The sequence below is a fragment of the Colletes latitarsis genome, chromosome 3 (genome assembly GCF_051014445.1).
Source record: "Colletes latitarsis isolate SP2378_abdomen chromosome 3, iyColLati1, whole genome shotgun sequence".
Taxonomy (NCBI): Eukaryota; Metazoa; Arthropoda; class Insecta; order Hymenoptera; family Colletidae; genus Colletes; species Colletes latitarsis.
In genome coordinates this window covers 43,584,003-43,600,380 of record NC_135136.1, presented here as the reverse complement: position 1 = coordinate 43,600,380, position 16,378 = coordinate 43,584,003, and the positions used below count along the sequence as shown (strand labels likewise).

The 16,378-nt window shown below is 41.4% G+C and overlaps 1 protein-coding gene and 1 long non-coding RNA gene across 9 annotated transcripts in view; one reads left to right on the top strand and one right to left on the bottom strand.

Annotated features, from left to right (window-relative positions):
- The window catches only part of LOC143340757 (zinc transporter ZIP3), an 18,999-nt gene extending 2,621 nt beyond the window's left edge, over window positions 1–16,378 (top strand). For 2 of the 8 annotated variants that reach the window (XM_076763052.1, XM_076763050.1), the window contains exons 2-8: window positions 2,144–2,404; window positions 2,835–3,002; window positions 3,453–3,614; window positions 3,690–3,854; window positions 3,975–4,182; window positions 4,325–4,451; window positions 15,087–16,378. In XM_076763052.1, coding sequence (XP_076619167.1) covers window positions 2,172–2,404; window positions 2,835–3,002; window positions 3,453–3,614; window positions 3,690–3,854; window positions 3,975–4,182; window positions 4,325–4,451; window positions 15,087–15,370 — 1,347 coding nt within the window. In that variant the 5' untranslated portion in view covers window positions 2,144–2,171 and the 3' untranslated portion in view covers window positions 15,371–16,378. Of the gene's footprint in view, window positions 1–782; window positions 900–2,143; window positions 2,405–2,834; window positions 3,003–3,452; window positions 3,615–3,689; window positions 3,855–3,974; window positions 4,183–4,324; window positions 4,452–7,698; window positions 8,197–8,414; window positions 8,503–10,156; window positions 10,848–11,685; window positions 12,710–15,086 lie in introns of those variants that run through there. The other 6 variants (XM_076763051.1, XM_076763053.1, XM_076763049.1 and 3 more) reach the window with 6 other exon arrangements.
- Window positions 1,075–2,295, bottom strand: LOC143340767 (uncharacterized). The gene is made up of 3 exons (XR_013079501.1): window positions 2,149–2,295; window positions 1,609–1,817; window positions 1,075–1,192 (listed from the first exon to the last, which is right to left on the bottom strand). It is a non-coding gene; the product is annotated as an uncharacterized LOC143340767 (long non-coding RNA).

Here is a 16,378-nt window from a genome sequence, read left to right as displayed (position 1 = left end):
CAGTTTACCTTGGGGTAAACGCAAAACTCATTATTCCCCTCTTTGTTCTCACGTTGCCAAAGCAGCATAGCGTGCATACTTTCACTGCACTTCAGTTCAGCCTATGGTGCTACGGTGTATTATACCATTATACCATCCGTTTCGGGCTCTCCTTCGCGCTGATACCGATCTTAACGACCAGTCGATCGGTGTTGGTCCAAGACAAATGCAAAAAGAGAGAAGAAAGGTGAAACGGCGTAGAGCGGTACCATTGTGCTTCCGAGAAATTTCAATTTCAAAAGGAGAACATTCTGGGGAACAGCTTCTCGCGAGTCGTGCTGACTAGGTCTCTAATAGCACGCGATAAATGGAAACGTGCCTTTAGAAACCTTCGCGTAACGCGACTTACGATGTTATTATCGCCGGTTAATGCACGTTTACGGGATATTTACGATCCACTGTAAAATCGATACGGAAATTCGCATCGGGAATGTTTCCTTTTTATTTTTCGAGTAATACTCGGTCTAATATCAAAGATGGGTATCGCTTTACCCAAATACTGACCTAGTCGACCATGTGCCATTAGGTTGCTCTTACGAGAAAGAAGGAAATGATATCGAGGGTCTTCACTTATCTTCGTCGATTGCAACCCATTGTCGTTCTTATCGCGCAGGCGAATTACGATTCCGATCATCACAAAAGACAGCATCGACGCTATGCGCAGGCTCTCTCTCTCTCTCTCTCTCTCTCTATACTATATATACGCTCCGCTGAAAAATGTATACGATTAGAAGTGCTTGACTTTCACGGTTATACCTGCGATCTAAAGTGCTTTTGATTGAATAATAACGGGTTAAGCAAATAGGTGTCGCGATACATTAACGCCGCCAATTTCAAACGTTCGTGAATTTTGAATTACGGTGAGTTGGTAACAACGTGTACGGAATTTACCATAGGAACTTGACCGACTAAGGGGTACAAGAGAATAACTGTCTCTGTGCGAAAGGGAATTTATAATACCGATAGAGACGATCGAGAACATATTTAGATACATTTTTATATATCGATATACATATAAAATTCACTTTATCATGGCATTCCAGTAAAAGTCGGAGACATGTTACTTTGTATTTAATTGTGATGGGAATTCAATAACTGTTCGTTTCAATCGGACTTTTCATTGCACGTGCACATTCCAATACCGGTGTACATCCTGCAAAACGAAACGAAGGAAAAGAGAAAATAAAATTATAAAATCTTCGCATAGTACGTTCCAAGGATAAAAGATTTATGTTTCTTTAACGTCATCAATTTTCTCGAAATTTGAAACTGACTTGGCAAAAGATAATTCTCAATGAAAATAATTTTCTATGGGTTTTCGCTATAATTATAAATTAAAACCTTTCATCTATCATCTCCAAGTCCGCCACGATCGATATATCAATTCTAGATTGCGTAATATTCTCACTTGTATCGAACACGTAATCACCGCCTGATTGGATACGTTATTCAATATTTAGTGCTATTCTTATAACAACTACACTTATCTTTATTATAATGTTATACTATTGTCTTCAAAAAAATGATTTTAGAATTTAGAATTTAAATTTCTAACCTTAAAGTTGTTACCTTTCGTTTCGATATGTTTCTCGTAACATCGATATGGGTTAAATGTATGGCTTCTTTGTAGTTAAAATATTTGTCAATGTTTTTTTAAGGTTTCGAATAAAATTTCTGTCCCATTCACATCGTTCGCAAGTTGTTTGCGCGTTTATTTTTGGTGAAACCGGATGGTGCTAAACCTTAAGTGGATCGATAAACCGCCTATCAGATGTTACCTAGATAAACAAGAAACCTTCGTTTCCTGAGAATAATACTTATAATTTTAATCTTAGTGATTGATCGTCATGTTCTTATAATATTAATTCGTTAAATGATACGACCACGGAGCAGAGAATAGAAAAATAATTGTGTACATACAATACGTTGGAGGAATAAAAATAAAAAATATCGTACGTCGCGATGTTACCGACATACAAAAAGATTGATCATGTTTGCACAGACATCTTCGTATCGTGTCATCGCAGAACTGTTTGAATTTTACGCTAGAACTTTTGAACATTAATCGGCATGCAAATTATATTTACGTATTTGTTGTTTACAGAATACCTTGATCGTCGATAAAGGGAACCATGTCTCCGTTGGAAGACAATACGATCGTGCAAAGACTGATGACCACCACCACCACCACGAACACGCATCACGAAGAAGTTGAGCACAACGACAACGCGAACATGTCGAGCGTACTAATTGCAAAAGGTGTCACTATGATCATCTTGTGTGTAGTCAGCACGTGCATGGGCATTCTACCGATGCAAATGGCCAAGTGTTTGAAATGGAACACTGCTGGTGTTGCTAATCCCAGGTATCAACATTTCCATCGTCTACTCTTGGTCGTTTCCTCCGACACAACAAATAAACTTTCAAATTCCGTTCGTTGAAAATACGGTGAATCCAGGAGCATCGAGAATAGCGTTGATTGGTATCTTGTTAGGAATCCTTCTATAATTGTAGTTAACGTCGGATGCGCATCGATAATCCAATTAAATCTGTGTCACGTTGAACGCGTTGAAAACAAACACCTTTAGCACGAGATTTGCAAACTGTATTATCAGCGTGACGATCTTAATGCCACAAACGAGGTATACGATTCGTAATGAACTCGGTATTGTTCGGTATTGTTCGGTATTGTTCGGTGTCGCAACAATTTCAAATACGACCTCTGTGACGTAATCTCGTATTACGAAAACTGTAGTTTAACACGGGTCGATAAACTAGCGTTGCACCGATGGTAGGTCGACGAAATTGGTGGGCCTACTTCTGGGATTCGGCGGTGGCGTACTCTTCTGTACGACGTTTCTGCATCTACTGCCGGAAGTGAAGGAAGGAGTAGAGGACCTTACCGAGAACGGAAAACTTCCTACGCTTAGCTTTTCGTTGGCCGAAGCGCTCACTTGTACCGGGTGAGTACAATTAAGATTATTCAATTCTATTTTAAATAAATTCCACTGTATTGTTTTTGCTATTTCCAGTTATAACAATACAGTTTTAATATTGTTTTTCCTTAATACCATCGTTCGTTCATACGTGTGAACGAACTGAATTTAATGAAACAATTTACTGCATTCGGTCATACTATCCCGTGTATCTACATATAGTGTCTGGTAATCTAATCTTAATTCCTCCTAATTTGTGTCATTAAGCTGCTGTTTCAAGTCCAAAAGCATTTACTTCAAAGGCATGTGTAACACATAAAGATAAATAGGATCGTTGATGATAAATTAGTATAAAAAAATGTCATTCCAAACGTTCTGTTTTTAATTTATTAGAAACGTATTACCGAATCTTATGATCCTCTTCGATAACGAAAATATTTAATTCCATAATAAAATTTCAAATATGCTCTGCTTTAGATTTTTCATCATGTATTTGGTCGAAGAATCGGTACACACGCATTTGAGGAAAAAGCAAACTCAGAGAGAGGCCAATTCCCAGAAAGACGTCAGCAGGAGTACAAACGAGTTGGTCGAGAATGGGCAAACACTACCGAACTGCGTCAGTGGGCATTCTCACTTGTAAGAATAATATTTATTTATTCGTTGTCGATGGTATGCAAATTATAGAGGTATTAACGTTCATTCGTTGCATAGCAGTAACGGCCACGGTCATTCGCATCATTTGCCTGTCATAATGAACGAGGAAGACGACTTTGTCATAAGCTCGTTACGAGGACTATTGATAGTTCTCGGTTTATCCGTGCATGAATTATTCGAAGGACTCGCCATTGGGCTAGAAAGTTCATCCACTTACGTTTGGTACGTATACTGCTGCATACACGAGCCACGATAAGATTTCATCGGTGAAGATCAAATAATGATCAAACACTAATATTTACGTATGTATATGGCGGCTAAAAATGTTGATTTCACTTTCAGGTACATGTTCGCAGCAGTAGCGGCTCATAAATTCGTCATAGCGTTTTGCATTGGCGTGGAACTGATTGCCTCCAACACCAGGTGGTATCTTTCGGTCGTCTATATCTGTACATTCGCGGTGGTTTCTCCTTTAGGAATCGCCATAGGAATGTTCCTCGTTGGTGGCGAAAGCGCTGCTGCCAATGGCATACTTCCGGTGCTGTTGCAGGTACGCCTAATGCTTTTTTCATTTTTATATTTGCTCGACTTTCCAACCCATTCAACGCTTTCGAATAAAATAGTCTGTTTATACCTACGATTAATATCAACTTTTTTCTAACCTTTAATCGTTGTCTATTGTCCGATGTTAGGGTCTGGCGTCTGGCACTCTATTGTACGTCGTCTTTTTCGAGATCCTTCAAGAGCACAGAAGTGGCATCAACCAGTATCTATCCATTCTCGTCGGTTTCGTTCTGATGTTCGGATTGCAGCTACTAAGTAAGTACAAAATTCGAATATTAGCCAGATTGCATCCAATAATCTCTCATTCTATTCGTATCTAAACGCTACCGATGATACGTTTAAGTTTATTCCCAACACGAGCTTCCAACAAAACGCTTCTTAAAAGCGAAAATGGCGAATGGCCCATTTTGGCACAGACTAGGTCCAATATCGATCACGCTCGACGCCTTCTCTTTCTACGAACTAGTAACATATGACTTTCAACCGAGATCTACAGGGTGTCCCGTTAAATATCGAATAAAATATTAATTATAAAAGTCTATGCGTGAATGTAGGAAGTCGTGGATAGGAATTTACCATAAATGCGAAAAAACAACGTTTATCATTTACGTTTCAAAGGCCTCGGGGTGAAGCTTAACGAACAAGAAAAGCGCCTAATCTGGCGATTAAAGCGTCACCGCGTTGATTGAAGCTCCTCTGTTCAGACAACGGTGAAACGTAAACACGCGTTACGGTAAACTTAAATAAAATGGCGCATTTGGGATCCATCGAGACTCGAACTCGAAATTACTCGCTCACGCGTATCGATTGCCAAGTACGGTCGATAATCGGTTATCGACGGTCGAAGCATACAATTCAAACCTAACGTAACAAAACAATGATATTGAGGTCAATGATCGAAATGACGTGTTCGTAGAAGACGGAACACGAGGAAAAGTTACTTCCACTTCTCTTGTTGTTATCGCATACAAGATAAATACGCTCCGCGACAAAAATATATCTTATATCAAGTAATCTTCTAAATAGTAATGTCTTTTTGCGCCAACTTTAATCGTAAAATAATATTTCAAATTGATTTATTGCCAACAACATTGCCAGTTTTTTTAGAATCGCAATAATAATCGTCAATAACAACGGAGCAGACTTTTTGCTCGATCCTGAACAGAGTTTAATCTATCGCTAATTACGTACGAATATTTATAGCTGGCGCAATTAACAGTGGAATTTATTGAAATGTTTACTACGACAAAGTGGCGCGAGCAACGGTTGCGCGATGAACGAATTAACCGGCTGATTTACCGCTGATATTTAATTTCCATTCGATCGAACGTTCCGTTGAGAATATAAATCGTAAACCGCAAGAGAATGTGCACGAGCAGGAGCTCGTGGCTAGGAAAGGAACGTAACTCGTTCAGCGAAACCTCTGCTTTTTCCGCGCCAATGATTCAACTCCGGGTAACCATTGCCGAAGTGCCTTTCACCGCAAATCAGATTCATCCATTTATAAGCAAGCGTAGCTAATTCATGGTCGACTCGGGGCATTTGCGTGCAACTCATAAATCCAAACCAACTGAAAGTGATATTCGATCGCAGGCTACAAAGTGCCTGAGGAATTCTGCAACGTGGATAAACCACAGCCTGAATTCGGAACACTAAATACTACATTCCACAGACGAGATTTCAGACTTTGGACCAGTGGCTTTTAACCTTTCGAAGCTTACATTATTTTAAAGAGCAAAAACCTGGCACAGCTGAATCTTGAAATTGTAATAAAGAGATAGAAAACAAGTGCTTTTAACTGGATTTTCGGAACAATCTGAATACAATTTTACTTTATCAATGAAACAGAGATACCGACGTTTTGATCGTACTTGTGACACTCTACTGAGAACTTTAATTGGACAAAAATGTAAAATAAAGATAACCTCGTACAGAATTATAATGCTAATCGAGAATATTCTTGGTTATTAGTATGATTCTCGATACAGAGGATTGTATTGGGCATGTGTCCTATTAAGTTCTGATCTCTAAATGTACTATAAAACTCTTTGATATATTTATGACCAAAAAGTATCATCACTACTTTCTGCGAATCGATTAAAATATTCGAACACGATGACGACACGTAATCCCTGATTTAATATTTAATTCAGTCTAATATAATTAATAATCTATCATTCTGTAAAAGTAGATTAAAATCTGCGAGGAACGAATCGAGCGTTTCCCATGTAAGCATAACCGAAACATGTTTCAAAACAACGTGTGAAAAATGGCAAGGCTTAAAAGGTTAACACTTTCCCACTCCGTGACCATAACCGTAGATATAACTGCCACGTCTAGACAGATAATATGCTTTTCATAGCAATAAACACTGTGCCTTCCCTTTTAAATGCTATCTATGTATCTATCGTCGATCCTCAGTCACGTCCCCTCCCTTTAGAAAGACTTTCGCATGAATCTTACAAACGATATTTGTTTTGACTCAAAACTGTTTCGAGTAAAAATATTTAACAAAAATAACCATTGCTTGCCAAGAGTCCCATTTTCAAGTTACTAATTAATATTATTTGCTCGTCTTGCTTTTCTCGTGTAATGCATCGAGGAACGCATCATTTGGCGCGCGCCATATTTTTCTTAAGTAATTCTTTACGGATTGCACGATATATCGCGCCTTATTGTTCGCGAGTCAAGTTTCTACGAAACACGCCATATAGAGACGATTCGATGCTTATAAATATACAGGGTGATACAGCTGCTTTTAACGATACTTAGAAATTTTCAAAAAATTTCCTGTGTTTCGAAGAGGCAAACTATTTTCAAAACCATTGTCTTTGATTCCTCGGATTTGTTGTTGAGAAAGCCAACATAACTGACGGTAATCTGAAAGCTAATCTAACGTTCTACCGATAAATATTATTATTAGCACAGTTTCTGTTGTCGGTGTTTATAATGAAAGGACAGTCTTAAAACTAGACAGCTGATCGATAGTATAGTATGTCCTCGAGTTGCGCGGATTCGTAGATATACGGATGTATGTACTCCCATTCGTACCTTTATACGTATTTCACATGTATACATATATGTTTCCGAATACGAGTTCGATTAATTTTCACTCTTCGGTTGCTTTGATCCTTTGAGACTCACTGCAGTCGCATCACGAGCGATTGATCAATGAAGATAATCGATCGACACCTGGAATCCAATCCTACTCAATCCTCAATCGGTGTGTGTCTTCTGGACCCCTGATGAGCTGCAGTAGTTGCGAAACGTTGGGGCAACTTCCTACGAAAAGTTTCAATCGTTTAATTCAAACAACTATTAAATATTCCGTTTGAATACTCTTCTTGTGTAGTCATTTGTGTAGTCTCAAGAGTCAGTCATATGTATTTATATTATATTATAATTAATTAATCGAATGTTATGAACGTTAGTGTTCGAATACTTTCCTGTGCGAGTGTGTATGTCGTCCGGTCCGGCACTGTACATAGGTACCTGGAAACGGTTCGTGCTGGTCTCTACATGAGCGAACACCAGCGTGAATCAACGGTCGGGGAAGGAGAGAGATGGTTCTCGCATGTTGGTAGGGAAGCACGGCCATGGAAGGGGTAGAGAGCAGGAAACGATTCGGCTTGGACTATGTAAGACGCGAGGGGATTGAGTCGAGTCCCCGACCAGCCCCGGAGTATCCGATTCACCGTCGTACCGCGTGGAACGACTATCGTTCCTTCGACAGAGTTGTTGCAAGCGTTCCCTCGAATTCTCTTTCCGCTTCACGGAAAGAGAAACCGATCGAGAACGACGCGGAAAGTGCGATCCGTCGCGACCAGGATCGGCGCTCGTCGAACCGAGCCAGCTGTAGGTTCTTAGACCGGGTGCTCTCCTAGTGCTCAGGATCTTTCATAGTGCTTCTACGAATCCTCGACATTTTGTTACAAGAGATCCTACCAAAGATCGTATAAATGGGAAGCATGGTCTGTTGCGAGAAGGATCAATGTCAATCGTACGGAAACCTATCGTAACGCGTGGAACCGTTTACGTAGACTCTTGCCTGAATGAGAAGTTGATAATGATTTACGCGGGAAGTGTTCCAAGTTCCCAAAAATCCTTCGAATCTTTCAATTCACACGGAGAAACTCTAATAGAGATCGTTGCAGAAACCGTGGTCCGCCGCGATGGAGACACAGAGTTAATGGAGCACAGCTTCCAAATCTTCTTTGGAATTTTCTAAAAGAGAAATTAATAAATTAACGCGACAAGTATCGACTACTGCGAAGGAGAATTATTGTTTACCAGATCGAATCGTTTCGTAAGCTTCGCGTCTTCGTAATCTTTCAACATGCTCCCTTCTAATCTATTGTGAAATTTTCTAAAAGAGAACTCGATAGAGATTTACGTGGGAAGCGTGGCCTATTGTGAAAAGGATCGGTATTAATCGAACGCTGTTGGTGGATCAGTGGAACGGTGATAGATCTTTCGAGTCTTCCTCGGTATTACTGTGAATCTTCTATGGGATTTCTGGAAGGATAAATAACGCCATAGTAGGAAGTATCGTTAACTTTGTAACGCGTGGGTTGTGTGATTTACCATCGGTGCTCCATCAGGGTACTCAGAGTCCTTCCAAGTATTCTTTCAAATCTTTTTTGCAGTTTCCTGAAAAAGAACATAATGGACGTGTTAAATCAACCAAAAAGCTTTCGAATGTTTTCAAATACAATAGGCAACATCAATCTTGGAGGCAAGTGCATAATCTTTGGTTTCGACACAAGGTTTCGAGTTCTAAAACCACTCTATCTATGATAGATAATATCGTGTTTTGTACTCTAAATTTATTACAATGTTCTATTATCGATCTTGAGTCAAACGATTCAAAAATATAGACTTCTTTGAAGCATTTTTAAATAGTTTCTAATAGAGATTGTTGCGTGAAATGATTCTATTGCGAGAAGCATCGGCGTTGATCACACGGAATCATTTCGTAACTCATGAACCATAGATCCACCATTCCGCGCCTAGTTTTTCTCGTAAATCACTTGAAAATTTATTCAAAGAGTCCCCAAATGCAGTTTATTTCGTAGAATATTATCGTCCATCGAACCAAGTCGTTTCGTAACGAGTGGAGCAGCTATAGTGAGTCCGAGTCATTCATAGATCAATCAAGACCTTCGTGGGGAGTATACAATATTGCAAAGAGGATGATTGTTGTTGAAATCTAATCGTTTCGTGACGATCGAAACACCCACAGTACCTCCAAGTCGTTTCTAATGTCTGTGCGAGTAAATGCTCTCGATAATTATTTGGAGAAGGATTAAATCGCATTCCCCGCATCAACATACTAATCTACTTCTATGAAACGGTAGATTGCATATCTCTGTTGTTACCTGCAATATACTAGGTGACATTACTTGACAATTTAAGAGACAAGTAGTTAAAGTTACATAATTCGTACTATGAATATAAACCATCGTATACTCGAGGTGATGAGATTTTTTAGACTTTCAAGACAATTATCGAGTAGTTGGCCTAATGTTTCGCACGTAGAAACCCGTTGACATTCGATCTACCATCGTAGAAAAGTAGATTAAAATCGAAGAGCAATTTTGGTCCTCGTCTCGCAAAAGCTTTCAACGCATCGTCGAACTAAGCCGAGGCGTTTCGTAACGCGTTACTCGTACACCATTTACACTTTCCAAAGGGAAAAGTGAAACGTTGTAGCACGTGTGTGGCTCCACTCGGCCGGATCGCAGGACACGAGATTCGCCAGTCGCGGAAATTTATCGCCTTGGTGCGTTTGCGATGTCGTCGAACGATAAGGTCGCCTCGGCAAAAGAGATGCACAGCATCCGGCTTGCACAATCGCAAAACCCACATCGATACACGATAGTTTAAACGTTCAGGACCTTCTCGATCGTAGCACTATACAAGATATTTACAGAGTCTGAGATTGTGGTTCCTCGTTATAGGTTCCTCGAGTGTAAATCGCGCCAGGAGCGTCTTAACGATTCGCATAACTGTACAATAGCGGACATTAATGAGCCCCGTGCGTTCGAGCGAAAGGTATATGTATACCTTAGGTATCTTTCCGTTTCAAAATCGTCGGACGCGTTAAGTGAAAAAGTGGCCGCGCAGTTAGCCGTTTGAATAAACAGAAAAGTGGAGTGTGGAACACCTGCGAGTTAATCGAAACGTCAGACGGAGTTTGAAGGCCGACATGCCAATCGGACGAAGACGCGAGGATAAAGGATGCAGAGAAACGGCGAACGAACAAATTAACGGAACAATTTGAACACGCTGGCCGTGCCAGCCAACCTAGGGATTAGGTTCGAAACGATGACGTACAAGCATCGAAACTGAGAGGCTCTTTCCGTTCGATATCTTGGAATATCTTTGAGCAATAATTGTCCCGCGACTAGGATGGAGGAGACAACAACGTCCACGATTCTACTGGTGGCAAAGATAGGGGCGATGGTGGGTCTGGGATTTGGATCGTTGACCCTTGGCATGCTGCCTCTGATAGTTGGAAGGTACAGGATGAATCATCGCCAAAAACGACACCGCGGGATTTCGAGTAATTCCAGCACTTGCACGTCGACGTCTGTTTCGAACGCGTTCTCGTCGAGCGTCAACTCCGCGTCGTCGACAACGGATTCGCAAGTACGTTACGCATTCACGAAGCTATTAATTGGGAAATGTTCGAGATAATCCTCAACCAATACGGTTATCGAAACGTTACAAAGTTCTTTCTTTCAGATTGAATCGTTCGAAAGCTTTAACTTTGACAGTACTGCCTCTCTTCTTGCAATCAAATCGGACTTTATGTTCCTGTTCATCCGTCCTTATTCTATTGTGTTCCTTTGTTTCGTAAGCATCAAACAGTATTGTATTCAGATGCTTTGTTTCATTGACGATCATCGTTGAAATAGTATCCAACGATTAACATTTTACCGCATTCACGAAACAATTGTAATTATTTGAAAATATATAACCAATATATTTATTCCATCGCAAATATCCGTAACGCAGGTTGGAGCAAGAAGAGAGACAGTACCGTGATACATAGTATAACTTTAAACCGTTTCCTATCAACATTCATTTACATTACATTGAAAACATTTGAATGGAAAAGCCACGAACAGTGTAGTAGTTTAGATAATTTCATACACCGAGTCGCACGAAACCTAGTACTCTACAATTACTGTCAAACTGACTTATACGTATGACTAAAATTAAGCCGTATCTGTTGAGGGTTAATAATACGTCTCGTCCAACATTCGGTGCACCTTTTCGTAACGTTAACTTCTCGTTAACTTTTAAATAATACTAAAAACGACCTAAACATTCCTTTCGTCGTCGTTCAAGCTATTGAACTTAACGTTGCAACCGATCGACATTTGAAAAAGAAAGACCCGTTGAAATTCAAGAAAGAATAACTATAATCGGAGATCGATGAAAGATCGTAAAAGAAAAATGGAGGATAACTTGTTATCCCTAGGGTCTTCACACGTCGTTGTTGCTGTGCTTCGGCGGAGGTGTCCTCTTGTTCACCACGTTCCTGCACCTGGCGCCGGAAGTTCGCGCCAGCGTGGAAAGACACCAGACGAACGGTCAGCTTCCGACGCTCGGCACGCTGAGTCTCTCCGAGTTGCTCTTCTGCGGCGGTTTCTTCCTTGTCTATCTCGTCGAGGAGGCGGTGCACGCAGCGCTGACGGGTAAACCCGAGTCGTCCGAAGCGTTGCTCTATAGAACGGTGTCGGTGCGCAGATGCAACAGTCAAACGGGCGCGTCGGCGACCACGTCGACCGGCTCGACCACCACGGTGTCCACCACCACAAAGTCCACGTGGCGGGAAGACAACGACGAGTCGCAGGACGACACAGAGTCAAACAAACGATCCACCCATCGTTTGGAGGATCATCGGGACGGCAAACACGATAAGACGCTGCCAGCGATATTTATTCTGTCGTCGCCGACGGCCCTCGCTGCCGATCGTCGTCAGAACGACGCAGACTCGAACAACTATCCCAGGACGAAGCACGGCGAGCACAAACATGCCGCGATAACGAAGAACACGTCCGTCCAAGGGCTATTGACCGTTCTGGCGCTATCGTTCCACGCCATCTTCGAGGGCCTGGCCGTCGGGCTGGAGCCCTCTATCGGCTCGGTGGTTTACTTGGCCGCGGCCATAGCCACGCACAAGCTGGTCATCTCGTTTTGCGTCGGTATGGAGTTGTACGTGGCTGGTGCCTCCACCAGAACCACCCTGGGATATCTGACGATATTCTCGATGGTGACGCCTATAGGCATCGCCGTCGGTTTGGCTCTGGGTCACTTCAAAAACGACAGCGAGAACCTGGGACCGACGCCGACGATACTCCAAGGAATGGCCGCCGGCACGTTGCTCTACGTAGTCTTCTTCGAAGTTCTGGCACGCGAGAGAGCCAACGAGAAGAGCGGACTCCTGCAACTATCCGCCATAATCGTTGGTTTCATGCTGATGTTGGGCCTGCAGATCGCCAGTGAGTGTGTTTCCCAGGATTATCGATCATTCGGCTTCGACGTAGGGTAAACTTGGTAAACGTCTAAAAAATCATCAAACGGTTCAGAACCAGAAACGAAACGTAAATAGATTTATCTAAATTTTTTTAAATAATCTCCCATTACGAGCCTCGAGGAATAAAATACATAATTCGTGTAACGACGGCTTTTGACGGAAACTTTGAAACTGAAAAACTGGTTTTCGAGTTTTGCTCGGCATTCTTCGAACCCTTTCACCGGCTCCTGACGCGGAATTCATTTCTCGTGACGTTATCGGGATACGATTAACGAACTTGCCGGCAGAGTTTCGTTTTTTCTTTTCTCGCAACCCGTCAACGTCGGTGCAAACCTATCGCAGGTACGTCCTTGATAGAATCACCTCCCACGTGTTACTCGTACTCGTGGAAACGACGTCTAGCTATCGATTTACCGAAAGGCCGAACAGCAACGTCCAAAAAGTCACGGCCACGAGGACCGCGAAGAAATCGAGTTACGGTGGCCGACGACGTGCATCGATATTGAAACAATCAGCCAACTATTAATTTTCAGTCAGCTTTTTTAACCCTCGCGTGACTCAGGCTGGGTTCTCTCGGACCCAATCTAACTATGTCAGCCAAATGGCACAGCGAGTTTTTCCCGACGAGAAAAAGTTTTTAATCGATCGGGCCAGACGGTTTCAAGTTTTATTGGTAAAAAGACAAGGTTCGTCTATCGTGGTAGATCCAATTCCACTCGATCGTTATCCGGTAAACGGACAATTCAATCTCTTATCGTTTCCTGCAAGCATACGAAGATCTTTAATCGCGCGATGCATTGTCACATTCGGGGATCTTATCAGAGAGATTAAAATAAATCGACGATACCGACCAACATTTTTATGAAACTATTCAGGAACGGAAACACGATCCGACGTCTGTTGGTCAGTGACCGTTTCTCGTGTGGGTACGCGAACGTTTATGCAGAATAGTTCAGACAGTTTGCGTGCCCGTTTCCCCTTAAAGAGACGCCTCTAACCCGTCTACGCGTCTGATTATGCGAATTTACAGATTAACTTTCCCTCGCTCCTCCTCCTCCTCTCTCCAACCACTGTCTCACTTTGATTTGCTCTTTTGTTTCTTTTCCTTTTTCGTGTCGCACTACGACACTCCAGAGCACGACAGCTCAATTGCAATTAGGCTAATGACTGCTCTGGTATCTCCGCTATACACGCGCTGAACTTCTGCTTCGTGGCATCGTCGTATCGTGCAGGAATCGTCGCGACGAGTAGCGACAATAAAACTCGGATGTACCTATTAACCTATTAATTCACGAAAAGTACGTGATATCGTTACTTGAAATATTTCAGACATTACGATTACTCGCTGTAAATCGTCGCATTGTTTTCATCTTACGAATTCAATTCGAGAGTCAGAAATTTCACAGGGCATAACGCAAATTTTTACCTGTCGGCTGATACTATCAACCGAGCGCAGGGTCTTTATCGTGCACGATTTAATGCATATTTAACGGTCTGTTGGAACGCGATTCTAGTCCACCTTAATAATAGTAGACGAGTTACTTGAGAGACCTAGAAACACTTGGTCGTAACAGATACCTTTGCGGAAGTGTCACCCGTTACGCAATTTGATTTCACGGTGTATCGCTGACGAACGTGTATACGTAAAACGAAACGATGCGATATCCAATTCAGGGAAAAACAAACACAAGTACGAAATTACTAACCTATGTACGTGCAACCCATTCGGTTTGTTTACGTTGCCAGTCGTTAACCTCTTCGTTCGTCGCACTAATGAAAATCGCTGATGACACTCGCAATTACATTATCGTACAATTAATTGTCACATTCATTTGTTCCAAACTCTCGATTTCTTGGAAGTAATCATAATTATTCTAACGTGGATTCACCAAGATTTCTTCGTGAAAAAATAGTATGTACGTACTCGAAGAACAGGTTATCCATGGGCTTTCTCCATCCATGGCAATGACCCCCGACGTAGGTCGATGAACAATCCGACCGACTTTCGACCGCTTTCTCGACCATCTATCGTATTTCGATATACATGTAATTGTTATTCTTAAAAAAGATTCATGAAAAATTACCTTTCAAATCGACGACTCTTACGAACTGCGCACCCTATACGGTCGGCCAATAACTATAATAGTTTCGACATTACCATATACATTTTAACAATTTACCAACCGTGCATATTTTTTTTTTTTAACTACTTTCTAATTTATCGACGAATAAATTACTAGATGGACATGTTAACAAAATTTTTCTCCAAATCAATTCGTACATAGAAACGCAATATGTATATTACTAACGCACTTATTTGAAAATACATTTTTTGTTTGCAGCTGCTCATTCTCATTCGCATTCGCATTCGCATTCGCATGGCAGCCATTCACACGTGCATGGACAGGAGGATGAACATCACCACGATGACGATGACGATCACGAATTGGATTCCCACGAGCACAAACATTCCAACACATCCAGCGAACGATTACTCACAGACACAATCGGCAGAGTGACGGAAAACATCGCGGAGGCGTTTAGCAACCTTTTATCTTCCTCGATGAAGAGTGTTCCGTCGAGGGACGGTAACGAAACGACAATATCGCGTACGGATCGCAGTTAAAATTTGCTCGCGCGAGGGTGGATCCCTTGACCGAGGCACCGATAGTTCCTTCGTGGGATACGAATCTCCCGATCGGTACTTACTTTCGGGAATCAATCGTGCTACTTAGAATACACATCGATAGATTATCGGGCAACCGTTTAGTCGGACGTAATAGCGAAAAGTCTCTATTAAAGAAGAAGGACAGTATTACGAATTTGTTTGAGGCGGGAGAAAACAAATAACAAATATATACTTGAAAATTTTGAGTCGACGTCTCTACTCGAAAAATCTCGAAAGTCTCAAAGTCCACAGAGCATCAATTGGACAACCCTGTGTATCTTGTACGCGATTATCTTCAATAATAGAATCGCGAAACATTTTTTTTCTTAGACGACCTAGTACCGCGATCACGCGTCTCGTTGCTCGTCCTGAATTCAACTATGGAGCGAGACTTTCGATTTCGGTATTTAACTTGGGCCCGAATCAATCCGAATCGGACCGATTTTATCCGACTAGAGTAACGTCTCGAACATTTACTCGAAATTTTCGGGTATATGCACACATTCTTACAGAATATATTCTCGCTACTTGTGTGCATTATGTAAATGTTCCATTTCTCGTTAAAGTTACAATGTAATTCAACGTGGACATTTACAAAATACTATAGAAACGCGTGTAAAATAGTCGCGCGAAGAGAGAAACTGTTGCCAATATCTTTAAGGCGGTAAATACATCTGATACGATTCACGAGAACATCGTGCGATCGCGTTACTTATTCTATTTTTTTATGTAATATAGACTGTATGGTATATCCATGTCGATTGCTACCTTTTATACTGTAATTAGGAAAATCTTAATTGTTTATATATTTAAATACGTATATAATAATGTGCATATTGCATGATATCGTAACGAAATGAATTTGTATATTTTCCAATTATCGAATGTCGATTCTTTTGCGTTAGGAAAGACCGAAATATGATGTTAAACTGTGAATAGCATAATTTCGAGAATGATAACACTGTC